This window comes from Dermacentor andersoni, chromosome 9, assembly GCF_023375885.2.
Source record: "Dermacentor andersoni chromosome 9, qqDerAnde1_hic_scaffold, whole genome shotgun sequence".
In the NCBI taxonomy this organism is placed as follows: Eukaryota; Metazoa; Arthropoda; class Arachnida; order Ixodida; family Ixodidae; genus Dermacentor; species Dermacentor andersoni.
Window position 1 is genome coordinate 109,417,710 of NC_092822.1, and position 21,791 is coordinate 109,439,500.

Here is a 21,791-nt window from a genome sequence, read left to right on the forward strand (position 1 = left end):
ACTCATCAACCCAGCATCATTCGGTACATTGGCCCCGGCTATCCCCCTCTCCCCGGGCTGACTGGGCGGGGGGCTTTGGTTCGGGCCTTCTCGCACGGTCCTTCCCGGACAAGGGGCTGCTGTGGTGCAACACAACTGAGTTACTGCACTCAACACACAAACAGCCATGTCGTTCTTACAGGACGCAAGCCTGACTGACACTCGGACTTCCATGACACAAAATATGTTAAGGCATACAACCATGGAGACCAACCACCAAAGCCATCCGCGGAGCAGGGCGACCACTCGAGGGTGCGCCACGACCGGTTCCGGCTCTGGGTTCCACTGTGCCAAACAAAACCCCGTGGATCAACTGGCCCGCACAGCCGAGTCGAGTAACCTTAGGAGGATGCATCATAACTTTATGGAGAGATTTCCACCTGACTCATCAAAAATCACGGCAGGACGAGCCCACACTTCGAGAAACTTCTTGTCGCCCAAGCGATACCGCTCCCGGGTGAGATTGAACCAGACCTCCTTCCGTGCTTTCGCAAGCACATCGTGAAGGCCCGGTGCTCCTACCCCGAAAACCACATCACAGCGTGCCAACGAAACTTGGTATGAGCACTCGAAGCGCGAACTGGTTGATCGTGCGTTTACCTGGGAACAGGTAAACACACAGGGTGAACCTTGCGGAGGCTTACCAGAGAATTGGCAGCCGCCGCATAAATGGTGGAGCCTGAGTGAGGCACACAGTGGGAAAATGTGCTCTGCGACAACAAGCGGAATCGGGTGCTAAGAGAAAAGGAAGTAAAGCTTCGAGTCAGGAGCATATCCGAGTTAAGAGCGCCCTGGGTCCACCTGACGTGTAGTGCAGTAGCCACGATGCCCAGGTCGGGAATTCCGAGTCCTCCCTTGTCCTTGGGCAACTTGCGAACCTGCCGAGCTACACAACCAGTGAAAACAAGTGAGCGAAGAATTGTCGCTCGAGCAGTCAATGGGCATGCCAACGCGCTGAATTCCTGAATCCTGGTTTCAAACTTCTCTTTAGCCTGCTACCAGTTTTCAGGAGAGAAACCGTCTAGTTCGAATTGGAAACCTAGAATGCGCAGCCGTGTTTTCACGGGGAGACCATGGAGGGGCTGCGGACTGGACGGAGTGGAGTTCAAGTACATGGCTGCACTTTTCGACCTATTCAACCTTACACCGCTAGCCTCGCAGTAACTGTCCATGACATCAGAGCCGATGAACCTTGATGCCTCGTCCGGGACGACAATGGATAAGTCATCCTCATAGGCAAAGAGTGCAACCGGAGGGGAACCGGAGGAAAATCTACTGTCACAGGACAACCTCTGCAGGAGCGGTTCAAAAGCGAGTACGTGGAGGGCAGGTGAGAGAGGGTCCCCCTACCGTACACCACGTCCCACAATGAATGCCTCCGAGGCACGATCCTGTATGAGAACTGCGGGAGAGATGCATTCCGAAAAAATGGATGTATGAAACAGAAGACAAGCCATGGTTTACTCGACAGATTAAGCGATATTTGAATAAAAAGAAACGTTTGTTTCGAAAAGCATGAAGCTCAGAATCTGTTGAAGCTAAGTCAGAATATTTATCGTTTTCTAAAGAATGTGCATTACATATTGAGGCTGCCAAATATAAGCTTGTCAACCAGGGTATTTCGCAATTTTTAAGACCTGAAGACCCCCCCCCCCAAAAAAAAAAAAAAAATATCGCCCTGGACCGACAACGAGACGCGCGCGCTGCTGAAAGTGTGGCAAGACCACCTCAGCAATTTGAGCTGGGCGAAGCGCAACCTGAAATTATAGGTGTCCATTGCAGAGTGCCTGCGTCCACAAGGTGCCGACAAACTATCGCCATCAATTTGCGAATGCCATTTTGTATGCCCACGTCGAAAGGGAACGCAACACCGCAACGGCATTCGGCATGAATGTCATTTACTGTGAATGACATTACACGTGGCGTGTGACATTGGAATAACCGGTGTAGGCGTATGCAGTACAGCATACTGTCACTAATTCTTCAGCTTCAGGGAGGAAGAAGCACTTGATTTTATTCAACAGACAATCTATTAATAAAATAAGTATCTTCTAGACCTTCATATACTAGGACATAGGTGTATACCCAGTGCTGAAAAACTAATATTGAGCTTCCTTCATTATTAACAGTAGACCATACTGTGTATACAGAGCTTCTGTAGCACCCTCTTGCACAAAATTTGTAAGGATTAAGTTCTGTAACAAATTTTGTGCTATTCAATATTTTATTCAATATGAAGAGTTTTTTTCCTCTGATTCGATATTCGATTCTAAACCTGCTATTTGGTATTAGCGCACCCCTACAAAAAAGTTAGGTACTGCTAGTTATATTTGCGCCATTAGTATAACACATGGATTCAAGAGCACCTTTTTATATGTGTTGGTTGTCATACCTTGTGGATGAGATATGAGTCACAAAATTTTGTCTCTCGAAAGTTTGACCGTAGAATATGAAGTGTAATGTAATTAAATTGTGACCTGCCAGGTTAAAATGCTGTGCGACTGCTTTCGTAAGTTTCTCAGCAGCGGGCGCAATATTTTTTTGTTTGTTGTAACGTTCACTGGCTGTCCTATTTTGCCGACGCACTGTTTGTATTCAAGCATATAAATGAAGGAGTGGGTAAAGTTAATCATGGCTAGTGGCAATGTGTGTGTCTCAGTGAAAAGTGTACAGCTCCTGATACCTTAGCCTATATGTGGGTAGGGCACGAGCCTTCTGTCAGGTAATAATGCACCATTTCTATTTACAGATTCAACGGATGCGCCAGCATGACCACGAACGCATGACGCCGCAGCTCTTTGACAAGCTATTGCGCTTTGTCGCAGAGGAGCTCACACGGCAGCACCACATTCGAGAAACCCCTGGAGCCTGGAGAACGACTTGCTGTAATAGCATAGATATTTGTAAAGGCTAGTTGCCCCTACAGAAATAATGTGCGATTGAAGGAATACAGAATGTGCGGCCTAATGAGGAAACACCATTTCTTTGTCATTGAATGTATGGTTTATTTTATTATATTTATTTACATAATACTACCCGCCGCATTTTGACAGCCAAAGCAGGGAGGGGTCATAAAACATTGAAGCAAGTCAAAAGCAAGAACGAAGCAACTTACAATGAGCGTGAATAAAAAATACAAATACATAATCTAGTTCATTATACACAACTAAATATTTATTAACTCATAAAAACATAAAGGATGGGACACAAAACACTGATACAAAACAAGAGATATAGTTATGCAGCTACTGACAATGCGCGGGAAAATAGATACCTGAAATAATATTTCACATGATCACAGAGGCTGAAGGTTTGCACTTAGTGCATCACCAGTGTAGCAGTTCTGGCTAAATTAATCGAAAGACTTTGCCATCGAGTGGCATCGCACAAAAGTTACCTCAGCGCTTTTGACCTTGCGCAACTTGTAAAACATGCACTCAGGAATGCCCCTTGCACATGTAACATTAAGTAAAGGTGGTAGCTAACCTACACAAAAGAATTTTGATCGTATGTCACCCAAGAAGTGCCCCCTCAGCCATGGAAATCATTGTCAAGAAAAGTCATGTCATCATAATTATAGTGCAAACAACAATTGAGACATGGGTACTAATTTTTTTCCAACTTGCATTCCAGCTACTTGACATCCGGACAAGGCATAAAAGACGTTGCCTCTGCTTACCGTGTGGGGATTGAGACGGCTAGACTCTGCAATGGTGTGTAAATCGTATTGTGACGATCGTGTCTGCAAAGTATTAAACTGCTGCACAGCACGACAGCAGCAGAAATTTCTAACATTTATTTTAAGCTAAAGAATTTTTTTGAAGCTCACATATGCTCTTCACGGCTCCTCTCAGGTCACCCTGCTCCTTGCCAGAGAAGCAGGGTCATATGTACAAATGCCTCATTTACGCGCTGGCTTCAACGTCACTGATTACGCAAAAGACTTTGGCCAAACATCCCATGCGGAACATGCAAAACCAACCCTGGAAGATAGTCATGCAAAAAAATAAAAGAAGAATAGGAATGTGGCTTGTGGACGCTAGTTGTGGAGAGGGAGAGGTTGTCTATGTTGGCAGTGAACCTCGCCTCCTGGCTAGATGGTGGCTAGCATTTTCAGCTTCTTCTAATAACAAAACAATTTTTGAAAAATGCTTGCGGGGCTAGAACGCCCGCAAGCATTACAACGCTTTACAACTTGCAGCATATAACCGAAATCTCTCATGTGGACTGGTTGAAGGTCCATTAAATTGCTTCTTTTTATGGGCATAAGCAGGCACCCGTAGTGCATGCACAAACTCTACATGCACCGGTGGTGAACTCAAAAAGGTTCATTGCTGCAAGGCAGGTTCAATTAGTACGGACAGATCAAAGAGATAAACACCTGTGTTGGCAAAGGTACCGAGTAAGAGGGGGGGAGGGGGTGCTCTGGGGCCCGAGCCCCCTCCGGAGTTTACTCAGCCTACTCAGCCCCCCCCTCCCCCCCACGCGCGCGCATAAAATGTCATTACCAGAGTTTTGGCATCCACATGATTTGAGGTTTCTTTCGACTTGCCTAGACCTTTCCACTTACAATTTTATTGTAGCTAATGATTTGGGAAGGTACCGCAAGGAACACGCGAGACGAAGGGACAACACGAAGTGGTGGCTAATTGTTGGCGCGGACGGGCACAGCTTTTAATTAATACTTTCACTTTATTTCTGCAAAATTCTGACAATAGGAGGACAAGTGCATTAGAAGCAGTAGTCGCGGCTGCATCATCCGTATTTTCTTACTTCAACATTTTTTTAAATTTCCACTGTAAATACCATGCACATACACAATATATTTAGGTATACACACAGGACAAACTGTATTAAGTTTTTCGAAAGAGAAGGAGGTAGTCAATTAAAAATTATTTCTTTATGTAAGGGTAGCCTATGCCTAGAGAAGGAATATGTTGCTGTAGGTTCGCCTTGCTTCACATTACTTTGCGTGTGTTTTTGAGCCGAAAAAAAACATACTGCAGACTTCAGGGACCCCTTCGGCAGAGCCTTTTATCATGAAATGAAAAATAAAGTGACTCATGAAATAAACAGAACTTTTATAATAATTTACAACATTAATTAGGGAGGTAAACATCGTCACTTGCACGCACAGGACATAAATATAGACAGGATGTCCAAATTACCTATCATGCACCCAGATTAAAAAAAGAACAATTGCGTTACTCAACGAAAACCTAGTGCATATTGTTTCCAGTACAGTGAAGTAGCTAATAGTGATTTTCTCATTACAAATGTTTAATTAGGTAATTGTAATTAATTATCTTACTCGAGACGTTCTGTCCTAATTATGAAAGTGTCAATGAGGCATTTGTAGGCACAGCCAAGGGACATCTAACTGCGGTATCTTCAGCGACGTACTAAATGCGCGCTAATATTTCTCAACTGATAAACCTTTCGAAATATGAAAAATATCACGTGACTGTGCTCCCACCGGCATCACAAAGCAGCGCCCTCGAACAAGCTCCCTCTGAGTTAGCCAAAACGAAACAAAGAAAAACATTGTGATCCAGCTAGTTCCTTATCTGCCGCGCCCCGGCTGAAGTAGCACATCCCGTTTGGTGTTGGTTGGAAACAAGCTGTGATAGGTCTTGTCTTTGCGTAGATAAAGTGCACGGATGACTTTTCCCGTTTTATCCTTCGTGTCGGCGCCTCTGTCACACTGTACCGACGCCGAACGATCTGCCGACGAAGGTAGAAAACGCTGTCGCCGACAGTCGGCAGACCGAAGTCGGCGTCGGGTCGGCTTAGCGTGAGTGAGCCCATACGGAGCTCTGATCACGTGCCGCGCTCCACGGCTTTCGCAGAAGATCGCTTTCAAGAGACGGGCTGCGCCGCCGCGCCAGACGTAGCCGCCACCGAAGCACGGTTGATCACGCTTCATACTGGTTCAGTGTGCCTAATAAATGTTGCATACATTTCCTTCATTTGCTACACCTCCCTGGTCATTTCCTCCGACGTCCACATCCGCTGCGGCTATCTATAAAACCGGTGAACAATGCTCCTACTCGCCTCTTCTGCGTTGTCTCGTTCACGTCTCACTTAGCAGTGGAGTGTTGCAACTGCTCTTCTCCGTTTCACGATTCTTTTTGCGGTCGCTCTCGCAATGATACGAAACACACCCTCATACTACAACGAAACACTACGTCAGTACTACGAAATGCTGATGCATCATTCACATAAATCCCAGAGAAGATTCTGCGTGTATCCTTCTTTTTTTTTGTTCAGACGTCCCGATTGCCAATTCTTCTCATTTAGAAGTGGTACATTTACTGTCTTGAACGCATCGGTTTCGCCCTTTCTCCACAAGTGAGTCGCTTGCCGGTCTGTTTATTTCTCTTATTATTTTTTTTTTGCCGTGAACCTGATTTTACAGCACGTACACACCTAGTAAAAAATAAAAGCCTCACTTTTTTTTTTTTGGGCTTTGGTCCGAAGCAAGTTCCTGGCGCGAAATATAGCTGCGCGCGCACTCTTTCGATGTGGTGCGAGCAGAGCTGGGATTTTCAAACATTGTATGCCTATTCCATTGCGTGCTTTTCGCGTTTTGTGCATGGTCGGAGCGGCGCTTCGGCCGCGTTATCAAGGGGCTTTTTTATCTATCTGATCTGTCGGGCTTGAGATACGGATAATAAGTGTGACATAGAAATGAGACGAAGGAACAGCTGTGAAGCCGAGAAAGCTGCAGTTGGTGCTCCTCCGTACCATTATCAAGGTGATGCGCCGTAAAGCAGTTGACAGGTAAAGCAGTTGCTTTCAATCGGTTTATTTGAGGGTGCTGCTTTATGTTGCAGGTGGGAGCGCAGTCACGTTGCATATTTTTTATTTTTGCGGGGGTTTCTTTATCAGTCGGAAAAAAATTGTACGCAATTAGTACGTCGCTGGAAGTACCGCAGTTAGATGTCCCTTGACTGTGCCTGCAAATGCCTCCTTGACACATTCATAATTAGGACAGTACTTCTCGAGTTATATAATTAATTACATTTACCTGATTAAATCTCATTAACGAAAAAAGTACTGGCGGCTACTCCCCTGTCGTGGAAACAATATGCACTAGGTTTTCTTCGAGTAACGCAACTGCCCTTGTTTTAAGTCTTGGTTCACAATGAGGAACACTGTGTAACTCACTATGTAACCGAAATAAGGCCAAGCCGGATTCACTCAAAAGCAGAATCAACAACAGTTATACGCAGCAGCGCTTGTACTCCGACTCTCAGGAAGAAAAAGAGAGAGATGCCACAGTTTATCCGGAAAGGCACATATAAGGCCGTCGCTTCAGTGAGCAATTGTTGAAGGTCAGACGAAGTTTCCTCAAGTGCAACTGATATTTAAGGTTTATATATATATGGGGTTGGGGAAGCTGGTCGGGCCTCAGCCGCCTCCGGAAAAACTAAAGCTTCCCCCCTATGCGCGGCGGACCTTAGGAAAAGCACTTTGGTTGAATAGAACAACTCGGAATCAAAACAACAACAACAAAAAAAGCTCGCTATCGAACAGCAGACATTATTTTCGCGCAATTATCACCGCTCAGCATTGTTGGATGGCAAAGCCGGCGATATAATTTAATTCTTGACTTGGTGGGTGTCATTAACTTACAAAAATATGATGCTAGTGCGGCGTAATCGTGAGCGGCATGCTTTTTTCTCGAGCGCAGCAGAGGGTGACAGCCACGCCCTCATCGCCACAAGGTAGGCACATTCGTTCGCAAAAAGGTGCGTCAAAAATTACAACATCGCCACAGAGTGTAAATTTAAACTGATTCTCAAAGTGCAGTGCCTGTACTAACTACTGGGCGGCCTTAAGTGGACAAGAAGAGCCTGCAACAAGTCGAAATCGGCGATTTAAAGCATAGATCACCGGTTATCGATATCGCCGAGGCGTTACGACAACGAAGAGCCGCGGATCCCGAGCTTCGGTTGCACCCCTCTTCACAGTAGTGGAAGGTGGTCAATTTTTTATCTATGTCCACGCCTAACCTCTTTGCCGCTGACTTGGGTCACTAGGTCGTGCATGGTGAATGAGTGGTGAATGAGTGAGTGGTGCATGGTGAATGAGGCTTATAGCGCGTGAAAAAGACAAGGACGAAAGGGAGACGTGACACACACAGGCGCTAACTTGCAACAATATTTTTTTCGAGCAAGGGACCCATACATATATACAACTTTTTCGAGTACATCATACATGCGCTGTTTGCAAAAATTCCTTACACACGATTGCGCAGGTACGACAACTCTTTGCGGGAAAGGGCAATCGATGGTTTTGACACACATTTATCCCCGAGCCTATCAATCATTTCTGCTTCTATAATTTCGCGAGTTATCCTACCGGGGGCTCTTCCCCTAACGGAGCAGTCTCTGTATGCTAGAGCACACGTCGAGTGGTCACCATTATCCACCCTGGCAACGGTGCACTTGCAATGCCTTGTTCTTTTCACGCGCTATAAGCCTCACGATGTCTTACCAAAAAGCCCAAATCACTGCTTTACATCAAAACCAACCGTTGCACGAACTTGCGTCACTGGGTATTAGCACTGCGTATGTCACTCTTAAATCAAACCCTTTGATGCCAACTTGGGTCACCGGGTATGGGCCACTTTGTATGTGCCGCTCTTCAATGAACCTCATGACGCCAACTTGGGTCACAATGTATTTGTCAGTGGGTATGTGCTGCACGTCAATAATCTAATTGATGCCACCATGGGTAACTGGGTATGTGTCATCGGTTATGTGCCACCTTTCATAATAACCGTTATATAAAACGTCATCAACAATTACCCATACTATAGAGTGCTAATAGAAATAAAGTTGCCAATTACCTCTAAAGGATGGATGCACCACCAATTTTTGGAGCGCAGCTAGATGCCCGTTCCTTCGGCTAGCGTCCTCGGAGTAACAGAGCGAACGAGCACAGCGAAGGATGAAAGAGCGAACACTGAGTGCAGCGGGCGATGAAAGACGGCGACATCGAAGAGAGCGCAAGGAGGAAAGCGGAGGAGGGTATATGGGAACCATGATGCGGAACGCGGAGATGGAGGATATGGCGAGAGGGTGAGAAGAAAGACGGGCTCTGCGGGGACGATGGCTACGAGATGTCACCAGAGTAGCGCGCGTCGTCTGTTTGCCGATGACGCCACCGATGCCTTATACGAAAACAAAGCGCTGCATGAGCGGAGTGGAGCGGACCGGAGTCTGCGGCTGCTGCTGTGAGTCGCGATCTGCCGATTCACGAGGCAGTCGTGCCACACTTCGCTCCGTTTGCGACGTGCCGCAGGATACAGGTTGTCCGCGCCGGCCAATATATTGCGAAATGAAAACACGTATAGAGCTACGCTCAAATTTCGCATTCGGGAACATAGTAATCCTCGGTGAATTTTTTTCTCGTCAACTGTGGCAACGGCATGAGGAGAGTCGGATGACAAAACTGGAGCGACGACGATGGAAGTACCACGACGGCCTCCCGACAACAAGCCCATACTTAGTGGCCCAAGCTGGTAGACAACTTGGGTCACTTGGTCGGGGCAAGCGGATATATATATATATATGTATATATATATGTATGTATATATATAAAGGCAGGCGGGCTCAAAACAGCGGAGGTATGCAAAGGATGCTAGCTCCACTAATATGCTGTGGAAGAAGAAGCTTCGGAGGTGTGATCAGAAGCCGCAGAAGAAGAAAGAGAAGAACCGAGACGTCAGCTCGCTGTTTGCCAACCAAGCCAGGCGGTTCCGTCCGCGCGATCATTTATCTACGTGGCAGTCTACGGCAGCAAGCCCCGATGTCCACGGACAGCAAGCGGCCGGTCAGACCGGCGTACTACTGGCGCAGCCGGCTCCACTTCTACGCCTCGGCCTACCTCTGCACGGCGGGGCTGACGAACCTCAACTGGTTCCCGTACGCCATCTACAGGCGTGGCCGAGGTACACGCAGAGCACCTGTTTGTGACCAGGGCGCACCTCAGGGCTAGTTGGCACTCGCCCTTTGTAGAAGCGTTGTGCTTAAACGTCGCAAGAAAAACATAATACTACGTACGCTAAGATTGGGTATCCAATGAGCAAGAAATGTGACCGCGTGATGTGGAATATTAAGTGGCGATGTTAGTCTAGCTTGTTAATGTGTGGGCTGAGAGCGCGAATTTCGATGGATGCGTTCGACATCCGTCGCGCACCATGACGCCATCTCTCAATTTTTCAGCAGGTTACAAGTGTTCAAGTAGCCATCCTTTCGACGTGTCCTCCGAACAGATCTGATAAAGTGGACGTACATGCGTGTACTATTGTCTGCAGGAGAAGTATGGTATTCTTCGCCAACAGGAAGGAAAGCTCCGCTTAAAGCGATTCTTACGGCGAGTGAGATGTGCATATTCTTGTGACATTAATACTTCGAATAAGTATTTCGGTTGCATTTAACATTTGGGCTGCATGGTATGCAACATGTGCCGCGCGTGCAAGACATGGCTGCTTAGACTGTTGAAACCTGTTGAATTTGATGGAACCTCCCGAAGACTTGCTCCATGCGGCTATTGGTACGGTGATACGACCTCGACCGGGTGAGATGGGTCTTCACCGCAAGAATCAGGAAACGACGACGAAGCCGGACATCGTGATGATGAAAAAAAGTTGCAAATATTGTATTCACTTCATTGCACATGGTTGTGACTCTCATCCGACTCTTGAGCGGTTCTGATTAACATAGGTGCCAGCACGGCCTTAAATAACCCCTTGCGGTCATGTGTTCGTCGCTGTCTTCTTGGGGAGCCGGTGGCAGTATTAGTGCTTTCGCCAGGTTCTGCCGTCGACGACTTTGTGCCCTTCGGGTTTTCTTCTCTTCGTCCTTCCCTTTCTGTCAGCTTGGGGAATAAAAAGGGTGACGCTGTTTCGGAGAAGAGGGCAATTATGTCGACATGGGGACGCCCAGTTGAACGCTTCTCACACTTGACAGATCGATGTCCAGGCTTATCGCAACAGCCTTTTCTGGGACTAGGAAAATCATCTTGCCATGGAAACGTACGCCTCAATGTCTCTTACACTTGACAGGTCAATGATAACAATGGCGAATCGTGCTAATGCCTCTTGTTTATAGGCAAACTGCAACAAAATATCATTTTGGCGAAATTGGTTATCACGAGTAGATTATATACTACGGATGTAATCCTAGCAAACTGCAGGGCCGGTAATTGTCAAGTTTTGTTATTAATGGCCTGTAAAGAGCACCTAAGTAGACGATGCGGGTATATGTTGGCATAGCGCATACGAAGCTGATCCCAGACCATCGCCTGCGAGATTTTTCAGTACGCTGCGACCGCCGCCCAATCTCGAAAATCGTGACGAGGTGCCTCGCTCGTTCTTAACGGTATTTATTTATATTTATTATTACCTCAAAGGTCTAAGTGCGGGGTATCACCGGAAGGGTGGGGGCTATTGATGGTTAATTACGAGTTTTGTGAATTGGCGAGAAGGGACTTGAAGAAAGCAAAACCAGCTGTAGGTTCGATGGAAGCGGAAGAACATTTCTATGCCGCACTGTCTATAAAAAAAAAAATACGGAAAAAAAAGTAGCTGGTACTACGTAGCCGTACGGGCCCGTTGTCTGGGTTGTGTGTGATCTCCAGCGAGCGGTAACGGCAACGTTTTTTTAAATTCTTCTCTTCAGTTTGGTAACAAAGATTCAGTATGGTAACTAAGGTTAAGCTAGTTGGGAGGCTTTCGCCCTTACTTTTAGAAAGAATTGCACGGTGGCTGCTCACTTCTACACTATCTGAAACAAAAGCTTCTTACGTGATACGAAATTTCGTTGCAGTTAGCCCTCAAAGCGAGGATGTTGATGCTACAGGAGCCTATTTGGAACCATGTGGAAATTTGTTCCGAAAGTTTCAGACGTCTTGTTGATGATATTTGAATTGTGCGCTTCGCGCGCGATCTCGCCATCGTGCAGGCTCGTTCCTGGTGATGTACGCGGCCGTGATGAGCGTGCTGGTGGTCCCCATGCTGCACATGGAGGCCATCCTCGGTCAGTTCGCGCACGCGGGAAACCGAGGAGTGCTCGAGTGCTCGCCCGCATTCGCTGGTAAGTGACCACCAGTTACGATACGGATGCGAAGTTCGGAAAGGGAGAACCAGTGGCGCCGTGACAATCTTTTCTTTGTTTTCTGAATCTATAGCTGTTAAAGACACTTCGTCAAGGTTTCGTGGCGCCAGTGGCAGGCATAGTCACCGTACTTTATCATCTCAAGGTTTTCTTGGTTGATGAACGGCAGAAAAGCAAACGCTTTATCCAGGGTTGTCCTGGGTAGGCGGTGGGTTAGGCCTCAGGCTTTTGAGCCGTTATTGTCGTCAAGCTGCATACTGTAATGCCGTTAGCGTCATTCCGCAGTGCCCTTATTATTCTCGTGCCATTGTCGTTGAGCCGCACCGTTATTGTTGCGGTACCGCTATCTTCGCTCAGCCATACCGTTATTATCGTCGTGCCGTTGTCGTCTTCAAGTTGCATGTCATCATGCCGTTATCTTCGTTGAACAGAATGGCTATTATCGTCGTACCCGCGGTGGTAGCCCAGTGGCTATGGCATTGCACCACGGGGTTCGAGGTTTCGGGTTCGATCCTGGGCGTGGCGGCGGCAGTTCGATCAGGACAAAATGCAAGAAAAGCTATCGTACTTGGATTTAGTTGCACCAAGGTGGTTGCGCGCTAAAGAAACTCAGCTGGTCAGAAATAATTTGGAGTCACCCGCTACTCAGTGCCCCCAATTACAGAACGTGGTCTTGGCAAGTAAAAACCTCAGTACCACTTTTTCATTATTATTATCGCTAAGCCATCGTTATGCTGTGCGGTCGTGTGACGTTTTTGCCGCATAGTCTTTTCTTCGTTTATTAATCGTCGGCGTGACATTGTCGTTGTGCAGTACATTTATTGTGTCGTCGTGCCGTCCATCACCGCTGCCATTGTTCCGTCATCGTCGTCGCTTGTCATCGCTTGTATCCATTGTAGTTGGGCTGCAAGTCACCTCTGGTTTCGCTGACCCTAAAGACTTTCTATCTAACGACTTTACGGTCTCTCTTTACGAGGTCGGGGAGAGCTAAGCGAGCCATGCTTTCACAAGTGCGCGCGATCTGCAGGCGGGTGTGCGCGTTCCGTGCAGGTCTGAGCTACACGATGGCCTACTTCTACGTGGCGAGTGCGGTGAGCGGCGCACTGACCATGTCGCACGCGGTGCTCTACCTGCTGGGAAGCAGCCAGAACCCGCTGCCCTGGTCCACCTGCCGAGGGATGAACGCCACCACCTGCTACGTCCTCGAAGCCGGAGGGGTGCGTGGGGGGCAGGCGGCGCGAATTTGCGTCAGTGTGGAGCATGGCTCGCCGGTGCGAAATCTAGACGGGAAAAAGGCAGAACACAAGGGCCAAGTGCCGAACTTCGAAGGGCGTTTACGATGAGACGGTATTCGCAACGCTCTGGAATTTCGTAGGCACATTCATTGGCAGTGTTTTACAATCAAGCGTATTTTATCTTCATTCCAAATTGGATAGTTTTAATGACAGAACTCTCATATACATACGAAAAAAAAAGTGCTGCTTATAAGTTTATGCACCGCACCGTAAAAGAAAAGAAAATTTCGCCTCCACAACGAGGAAAACGCGTTCAAGCCACAGCCTCCACCGCTCGCTCGACTGAGCATCTGTATGGTAGGCCCTCAGATACGTAGATGGCTGCCTAGCGGGGATATGGTATGCGAAGTGTGTAAATGAGCGTGAAACGACCAAATACAGGCGTCATTTTTTTTTCGAAGCTACTACCAGAGGACCGAGTTCACCCACTAATTGGCACAAGACGGCGAATTACAAAATTCTGGATTTGCGTCCGGTTTTCAGAGATGTTTGCGTATGCTGGAAAATTATGATTAGACCTGCTCGGAGCTAGTAAACAAAGTGGGTCATGTTGTTGGCCCCGTGAGTTAATGTTCAGCTGCCAAGAAGTGGCCCTAAATATGAATTTGCATATCAGTGAAAGAGGGGACAGGTGACACCAAACACACTATTTTCCGGAGTAAACAGGCGACTGCTGCGAACCGCATCGTAACATTCTTTTGAAGCGAAGAAGGCTTGCAAGGGGCTCGTTATAAATGTGTAGTCCCGCTACTACCGCTTTCTCTGCGAACCTATCCGAACATCCCCGTGGATTTTAGGAATACAAGTTTCGAGACGGGGCCGCCACCACCACAGGCGAGCGCAATCGTAGCTCCGAGCGCACTCGCACGTGCTACACTCGCACGTGCCCGTTCGCAGCCCCGACCGTGCCGGCAAGTGCACCGTGCCCTGGCGCTGCGATTCGAGGCAGCCGCGGAACGCGACCGGCTGCCGGGCATCCCCGTGGTGTTCGGCGACCGCGTGGTGCTGGTGCCGCGGCACCAGTTCGCGCGCAACTGCACCCCCTCCACCGTCAGCGCGGTCGAGCACTACCACCGGTGAGTGCGCCCACGTTTGTATACGCAGAGACACTTCGGGGAATGCCGAACTCAGCGATGATCAGAGCAGAGCCGTTTCGCTGTTATATACCGAGTGTCTCTTGAATTTCGTTTCGAGAACAATGCGCACTTGTACACTTTCGTCCTCGTGAGCGAAGACAACCACCCGAAACAACAGACAAAGCTGCGCGAAAAAAAAAAACAAAGAAATCTCGGGCGAAGAAGAAATGCATACAACGAAGATGTGCGCAGTTATGAGCTGCGAGAAATTCCAGTGGCGACCTCCCGCGAGTGACGTCAGAGCCGGAACGCCACTCGCTAGGCTGCCAGGCGCGGCTCGCTCGCTCCGTGCGTGTTGGAAACTAGGCAAGCGCGACCTTTGTTTCCCGAAGGTTGTTTCGCCTGTTTCTGCTGTTAAGCCTGAAGTGCAGCTCGATCTTCCTCGAAACCGTGCGACGTGAAAAATTGAGGCTTATATATTGAACGCTATTATATATGTAGATTTAAAGGCCTACCGCTCTTCCAAATGCAGAGGGGGGCCGCATGTGCACGTATGTGTATGTATGAAAATATTTCTACTATATCTTCCTCGAAGCGTGAACCTTCCAGCCTTTACTGAGTTACGGCCGACAGCGCATTTTGCATGGAGCAGCAACCTCTATTTTTCGTACGAACATTGTAAATGTGCTCATAAGACGGATAATGCCTGAAACATTCCATCGAGCTTCTATTGGCCTCGTGAGTCTTACAGTCATATGTAGACAGTATAGTGATGCGTAAAAGGAAGAGTTAGGCACGAAATTTCTAGAATATAACTTGCTACAGCTGTCTTCCTTCTCCGCAAGAACCGCTCAGAAAAGGCGGTGTTCAGGGCACTTAGTACGGTTGCGCGTAGTACCTAGCATATACTACACGAATATCTGGACAGAAATTGCCTCCAATTAAAATTAGATGGTTAAGAGCAGGGTTTAGCTTGGGACATATAGTCCGATTTCTCTAATAAATTCATGTAAAACGCAGCAATGCTTTTATGGGAAACCGCTGAATCCATTCGAATAAAATTTGTTGCATTTGAGAGAAAAAGCTAAAATATAGCAACTATAGGAAGCAGATTCTTTTATTTAGCTCCCCGAATGACTTATAAAGGTTGCCGTAAATTGATAGGGTAAAAAAAAAAAAATACAAGCACGTAGTTTACCATTCCATAACTCGGCACTAAAAACAGATGTCGCCATTCCGTAAATTTCATCTGTTAGATTATCTCAGGCGGGCAAATTTTGCAATCGGTTTACAGCCTGCGTGGAATTGTTACAGTGCTCAGAATGGTTTTCCAAAGTCTACTCAGAAATTAGCGGTATAGTTCAGAGCGGTGTAGAATACATCACCTGTGTGCGCTTTAAATGTTATTTTTGGTGCAGGCGGCATTATGACACTGTGTTCTTGTTGAAAAGTTAGAGTTGCAACCTAATGTACTTAGTTTCTTTCTTTCTTCAAATTCAGCTCTTTTAAAGCATTTGCCTAAGAAAAATTGGTGGCATAAATTGAAAATTCAGTTCTTACAGTTACTGGCGTTCACCTTCTCTTACGTGCAACGAACCTCATCAAAATCGGTGCATTCCTTACATAAAAAAATATATGATTTCTTTGTTCCCATACATTTAGATAGGAGCTCCAGAGTTGGACTTTACTTTAAAATAGAGAGGCAAGATATTAAAGATGATCCGGCGGCTAATATAATGCAACAGCCTTCATTCGACAATACTGCACACACATTTCACAACGGCGACAACTGGCCGTCGTTACGGTGAGGTACTTACTGCTCGCGAAGCCCATTTGTTAACTACAGCTTCGAATTCAAACTGCGAAGCAGTCCTTTAGAGCGCCAGTTGGAGTGCCTACTTTATACTCTATAGGCAGTATAACTGAGTCTGTGCTGCCTTAAACAGGAAAACTGAAGTGCCTTGTGCAGCGACATGTTTCTAACAAAACAGTTCACGTCATCACTCCACGAAATACCTCCGCGTAATGAGGACACCACAAGCGCCCTATGGGTGCGCTTGATTTTGAACACCTCACCGAATTATAATAATTTCAGTGTGACTCGCACAACAAATGAGGCTTCGACTTCTTGTTGGCTGCATCCACGTGGTCTGATACATATCTAGCCTAAAGATGTAGGCCTGGCAGCTGTGTCACATTTGCAAAACGAATCTGTTATAACTGTACCTGAAGCAGCATAATTCGCTGACCTGAGTTAAACGAGTGACGTTAAAAAGGGAATAAATACTGACGACTGACACTCTCAACTCGTTCCACTTCCATTAGTGTTTACGGTGTCAAACAGCCTACTTTGGGCAAGCAGTTCACAATGAACATGCCAGCGGCAGAATCTTGACTTCAATTTTAGTTCCGTCCTCATGCTAGTGCCGGACGTTCCAGTCGACAAATGTGGCAGTTGGTTGTTTTACTATGCAATACTGGGGCACTATAGTGTAAAGCGATGCTAATATGCTTTTCTTATGATCTCCCGATGTCAAATTTACGCAAACGATGACGCAAGCATCAGGTGGTGAATCGCAGCGTTGCTTGAACGGCCCAATCAACGCTCTCCTGGTCACTTTTGTTTGCTTTCAAAGCGAATAGCATCGCCTACTTTGCAACGTTTTTCTTAGCTAATTCGCTGACAAGAGGGGAGTATCATGCAGAGGCGGAGACGATTTCGGTGGTGCCAGGCTACCGCAGTCACAGTAGATAACCGAGCCATGCGTAGTGAAAGTAGATAACTGGATAAGTAGGGTGGTGCCGGCGTCTGCGATTGGTCCGCTTCCCCTTGCTTAGCTTGCTATGGCTGGTCGAAAATCGCGGCGGCGTGCAATAGGAGGTTGAAGATGCCGCTAAAACGTATCCTGAGCGAAAAAATAAACGGGCAGAGCGATGTCGCATACGTGTCAAAGGGGCTCGACAACGTTACATTGCCACGTAAAACTTTTTGTTGTGCGCAAATAAATCCGTTCTCCCCTCGTAATTTTTTCTATTATACGAAAATAAAAACGTCCTCCGCGGCTACTCCGAGTAGTGAATACCAGGGCGATCGGCAGGGAAACATATTCTATTCCCCTTGAAACGGGGCAGCCTCCGGCTATACCGAAAAGAAGTCAGTTTTGCTCGGCATATTAATGCATCTGTAATGCGTACAAGTAATTTTGACGTGGTGAGTTTTGCAATAGCGAAGGGCTTATTGCGAAAATGGGGTGGAATCGCCAATAAGTATTTTCGTTTGTTCTGCCAAATCAAACATAAACAGTGCACTTACGTTATATTGTCAAACGGGAGCTCTCGCGGTTTCCTCGACGTCACGTGAGAAAGAGGCAAAGCGCAAGTAGCTCGAAAAATGTTTGACCAATCGCGTAGGGCTGATCGCAGGAAAAGAATAAAAACAGCTTGAAAAAAAGAAAACTCGGCAATGGATTAAAAACTCGTCATGAGTTCGTAGTATACTACGCATGAGTGTGGCAGGTATTACAAGCCGACGCCGCCTGCTGACTTTTATTCACTGAGTGTTTACGCCAGCTGGTTGGTGAATAGTGGAGTGAGGAACAGTGCAGGGATGGATCGGAGTAACAAAAAAAGGAGATTCAAGCCGTCCCTGCGCTGATCCTCGCGTTTGACTTTTGCTTCGTGTACAGAGCTTGTCGGATTACAAATCGTTTCGAAAGGGGGGGGGGGGGGGGGGACCAGCTCACCTGAACTGGCCAAACGAATGAAGGTGGCGCATCGAGGTGCGGGGATCGTAATCGTCGTGCAATGTAAGTTGCGTACTTATTCGCGTGTGTGCTTTAATGATTCTGGCCTTGGCAAGAACTTCGCCTGACTTGCCTTTTTCGGACAGTTTGTCGGGGTCTATCTGCGTTCCAACCTTTTGTCTTTGCGGTAGGTACGTTACCTTCTTTTTTGTTACAAACGGAACACGTCGCGTATGCAGGGACTTCGTGCTCCGTGGGGGCGGCCACCTGCACGGACTGCACCTGAACCCCGACGTGGCGCTGGCGTGCGCGGCCACCTGGGCAATCGCCTGCGCCGCTTCCTGCTTGCGCGTCGGACTCCTTAGTGCGGTGCGTGATTCCGCCATCTGCACATGCTCTCTCTCTCTAACCGAATCCCATACGTAGAGCCATAAAGTTTCTCATTATGTTACGTAGAGGGAACTCTGGCACTGCTGCGCTGTGGTATGCATGGAAATGCTGGTATATTGTGACCACATTGTGACTTCGGATTGGCATCGTTCTCGGAGAGCCAGGACACCTTGAAGACGCGCCTGGCAAGCGTTCCGCCTGTCACAATGATTTATTTCCTACTAAAACAGCACGTAAAAACTGTTTTAGCCTTACTATTACACAAAAACAAGTTTTGTTTATTTATGAGAACTTGTTATTGCATGTAAAATTGTATAAAACGTAAAAATTACCAGTGGGCCACCCAAGTTGGAGGACAGACGACAAGATTCGCGCTCGCTTTGCAACAGTTTCTCGTCTGTTCTTGCTTTTATTCGCTTGGTTATGTATTGTAGGTGAGTAAACTTCATTGGAAAATGTGACATGGGTCAATGACGCACTTTTATGAAGATTTTACTTTAAGAACGCGTTATTCGAGAGCCTGTACCCACGTTTTAGACGAAGCCTCGTACAACAGCAGCCAACACAAGCCTCGCAGACACATATACCGTCATTCCCATGACGGCACAGCGCCCCTCAGCAAACCCCCGCAGACGGTGGCGTCAGATTTCCTTCTAGGTGTTATAGTGAGAAGCCCTATGCAAAGGTCAGGTCACTACTGCGACACAGGGGTCTGCCGTATAGAAGAACGGAACTCTGGTCAAGAGAGTATTCCATCTTAGGGAAATAGTGCTCACGAAATACGAGTTCAACTGATTGTCTAATTAAAAAAACTTGAGCTGAAGTTCTTTTAAATTACCTTTTAACTTCGCCTAACGGAGAAAGAATTGGCAGAAATCATCGCGGAATGACTGTGGGCCGAGCGATATAGCTTCGTGACGTAAACCCACTGCATTGTTTTATTGAGTATAATGCAAGCATGCGTGATGATGACGGAAGGACAATAAAAAAAATGTTAACGATTGTGTGGCGATGACAAAATAGGCTACGCGGCTCTCCAAGGCTAGATCGCTCAACCATGAAAGCCGGCTTCGGCAAGCATGCTGTCACCTTGAAAAATTCTGAACTGGAATTGACAGTTGTGTTTCGTTTTTAGTAAACCTAAAGGGTGCGCTGTGGCGCACCCTGCGATAGAGCTTCAACTAACAGCCGAGCGCTTAATCGAGTATGTTCTATTAGTTCCTTCAGTAGTTCTTACTTAGCACTGTGGTAGTCTTTACTCAGTAGATCTTACCAGATGCTTCGGTAAGAAAGTTAACTAAATAGTAAAACAAATACAGAAGAAATAGGGATCTTATTTGTTTCACCGAGGCATTATCTGCACCAGAAATTCAGAAAGTCAGAAATTTCTGGGATAATACCAGGTCATTTTTCTGGGTAATTAAAATTCACAAATTTTGTTTCGAACAAAATATCTGGAGAAGAGGTTGAAATTGCAGAAATTAAAGCAATTCGTACACAACGCATCTCGATCTCCATCGTCTCCCTATGTGGCTACCACCAGTTTCGCAATACTGAACATTAAGAAAAAAAGCTTAGTTGTAGAGTTCGTGAGCAGAAATCCACTCATTTAAACACATGACTTCGGTAGAAGAAAGACCTGAGGCAAGCGATACTACGTACATTTTTAGTTTCTTTCCATTTATGTTGCTGCTGTAAGTGAAACATTTTCGCTATATTTTGTCCTTTACAAAATGGGACGGCATTCCACACCACATACATGGAAGAGCGTTCCATGCATACGTAATTTTTTAAATACGTAGAAGAATAAATACGTGGCACTGCTTTCCAATAAATAGCCAATGTCAGCCTGAACAGTGTTTCAAATACCTGTACTTGAAACTATGCTAGGTACTTAAACCTGCAACCACGTTTGAACATGTGGGGACATCGTCTCCCATATTTCGGCAGGAGTGCCGGAAAATGTCGCAGATAATCGGCACAGGATGTGTAGCAATGTTGTAGATAATAGGTACAGGTATGCGGAACACGGGTCCAAATAAAGTGGCTGTTTCACTATATCGAAACAGATTTCAACATAGTTATTATGTATACTTAACAAGTAAGAAGATAAAATGTATAAAACGCGCTACCATACAGCACTTTGTAATGGTAAGTAGACGCCGTTCCATTGAGCTAAGTTAAAACAATTCTAAGTGTTCACTGAGATTAGACATGGCACGAGATCAGGAGCGTAGCGAAGGTCGTAAAACCTGTTACCGGAGAGACACGAACCGATTTGCGACGCGGTACGCGTGCAGCTGATGTACGCGCTGGTCGTCGTTCGCGTGTTCCTCGTGTGGTTCGTGTGCGCCAAGGTGGTCGGCGAGGGCTTCAAAGGTAGCCTCTGGAAGCAGCTGTCAAGCTTCGACCCCGCCCAGCTGCTAGATTTACAGGTGAGGAGCTGGTCACCTTGTTCGTGGCCTCCGGAAACTGAGCGCCAGGAGGTAAGAGTTGAGGCGGCGGTCATACTATGAAGTCCCAAAGCCACGCGTTTAACCGTCTCTTCGACGTGTTCAGTGTAAAGGAAGTCACAAGTGGTTAGATCAGTGACCAGATGACGTCACGCGACGTGTTCTCTCGCCCCGCTTTCACTGACGCACTCGTGCACTAAATCGGAGCATCTACGCGCTAATTAGCGCTAACGGACATGTGGCGACCTCAAAGTACTTCAGTTTGAATGGAACGGATTTTTGAAATAACGTCTCACCTTGCGACGTGAGCATCATGACGAAATGCTCGTCACATTTGAACGCTTTGCCAGGAGCACTGGAAAATGTGACCTCTCCTCTCTCGCGGCCGTGTCTGCCGAGTGGAGGCGCAGTGTGCATTGTGAAACCGCAGGCGACGGATGTGCACTGGCATGCGTATCCTGTATATGTTCCGCAGCAACGTACGCGTGCGCAACTGGTAGTTAAACTCGCAGCCATTGAATGCCTTCAGTTAAACTTCGCTGCGACGCGGCAGACGAGAAATAACGGTCGCGATCAGTATGTCTGAAGCGGCGAGTTTGAGTGGTGTCGCGATTAGACTAGTTTGGGTAAGCCTGAGCCCGTCATTCTGCAAGTAACAGCGACTCAG

The 21,791-nt window shown here is 47.0% G+C and overlaps 1 protein-coding gene across 1 annotated transcript in view; it reads left to right on the forward strand.

The window, feature by feature from the left end:
- The first annotated feature begins 9,858 nt into the window (after positions 1 to 9,858).
- The window catches only part of LOC126527932 (sodium-dependent proline transporter-like), a 38,116-nt gene continuing 26,183 nt past the window's right edge, over positions 9,859 to 21,791 (forward strand). The window contains exons 1-6 of the mRNA XM_050175770.2: positions 9,859 to 10,000; positions 12,015 to 12,146; positions 13,218 to 13,384; positions 14,360 to 14,538; positions 18,521 to 18,650; positions 20,972 to 21,106. Of these exons, the coding sequence (XP_050031727.2) occupies positions 9,859 to 10,000; positions 12,015 to 12,146; positions 13,218 to 13,384; positions 14,360 to 14,538; positions 18,521 to 18,650; positions 20,972 to 21,106 (885 nt within the window). The remainder of the gene's footprint in view (positions 10,001 to 12,014; positions 12,147 to 13,217; positions 13,385 to 14,359; positions 14,539 to 18,520; positions 18,651 to 20,971; positions 21,107 to 21,791) is intronic.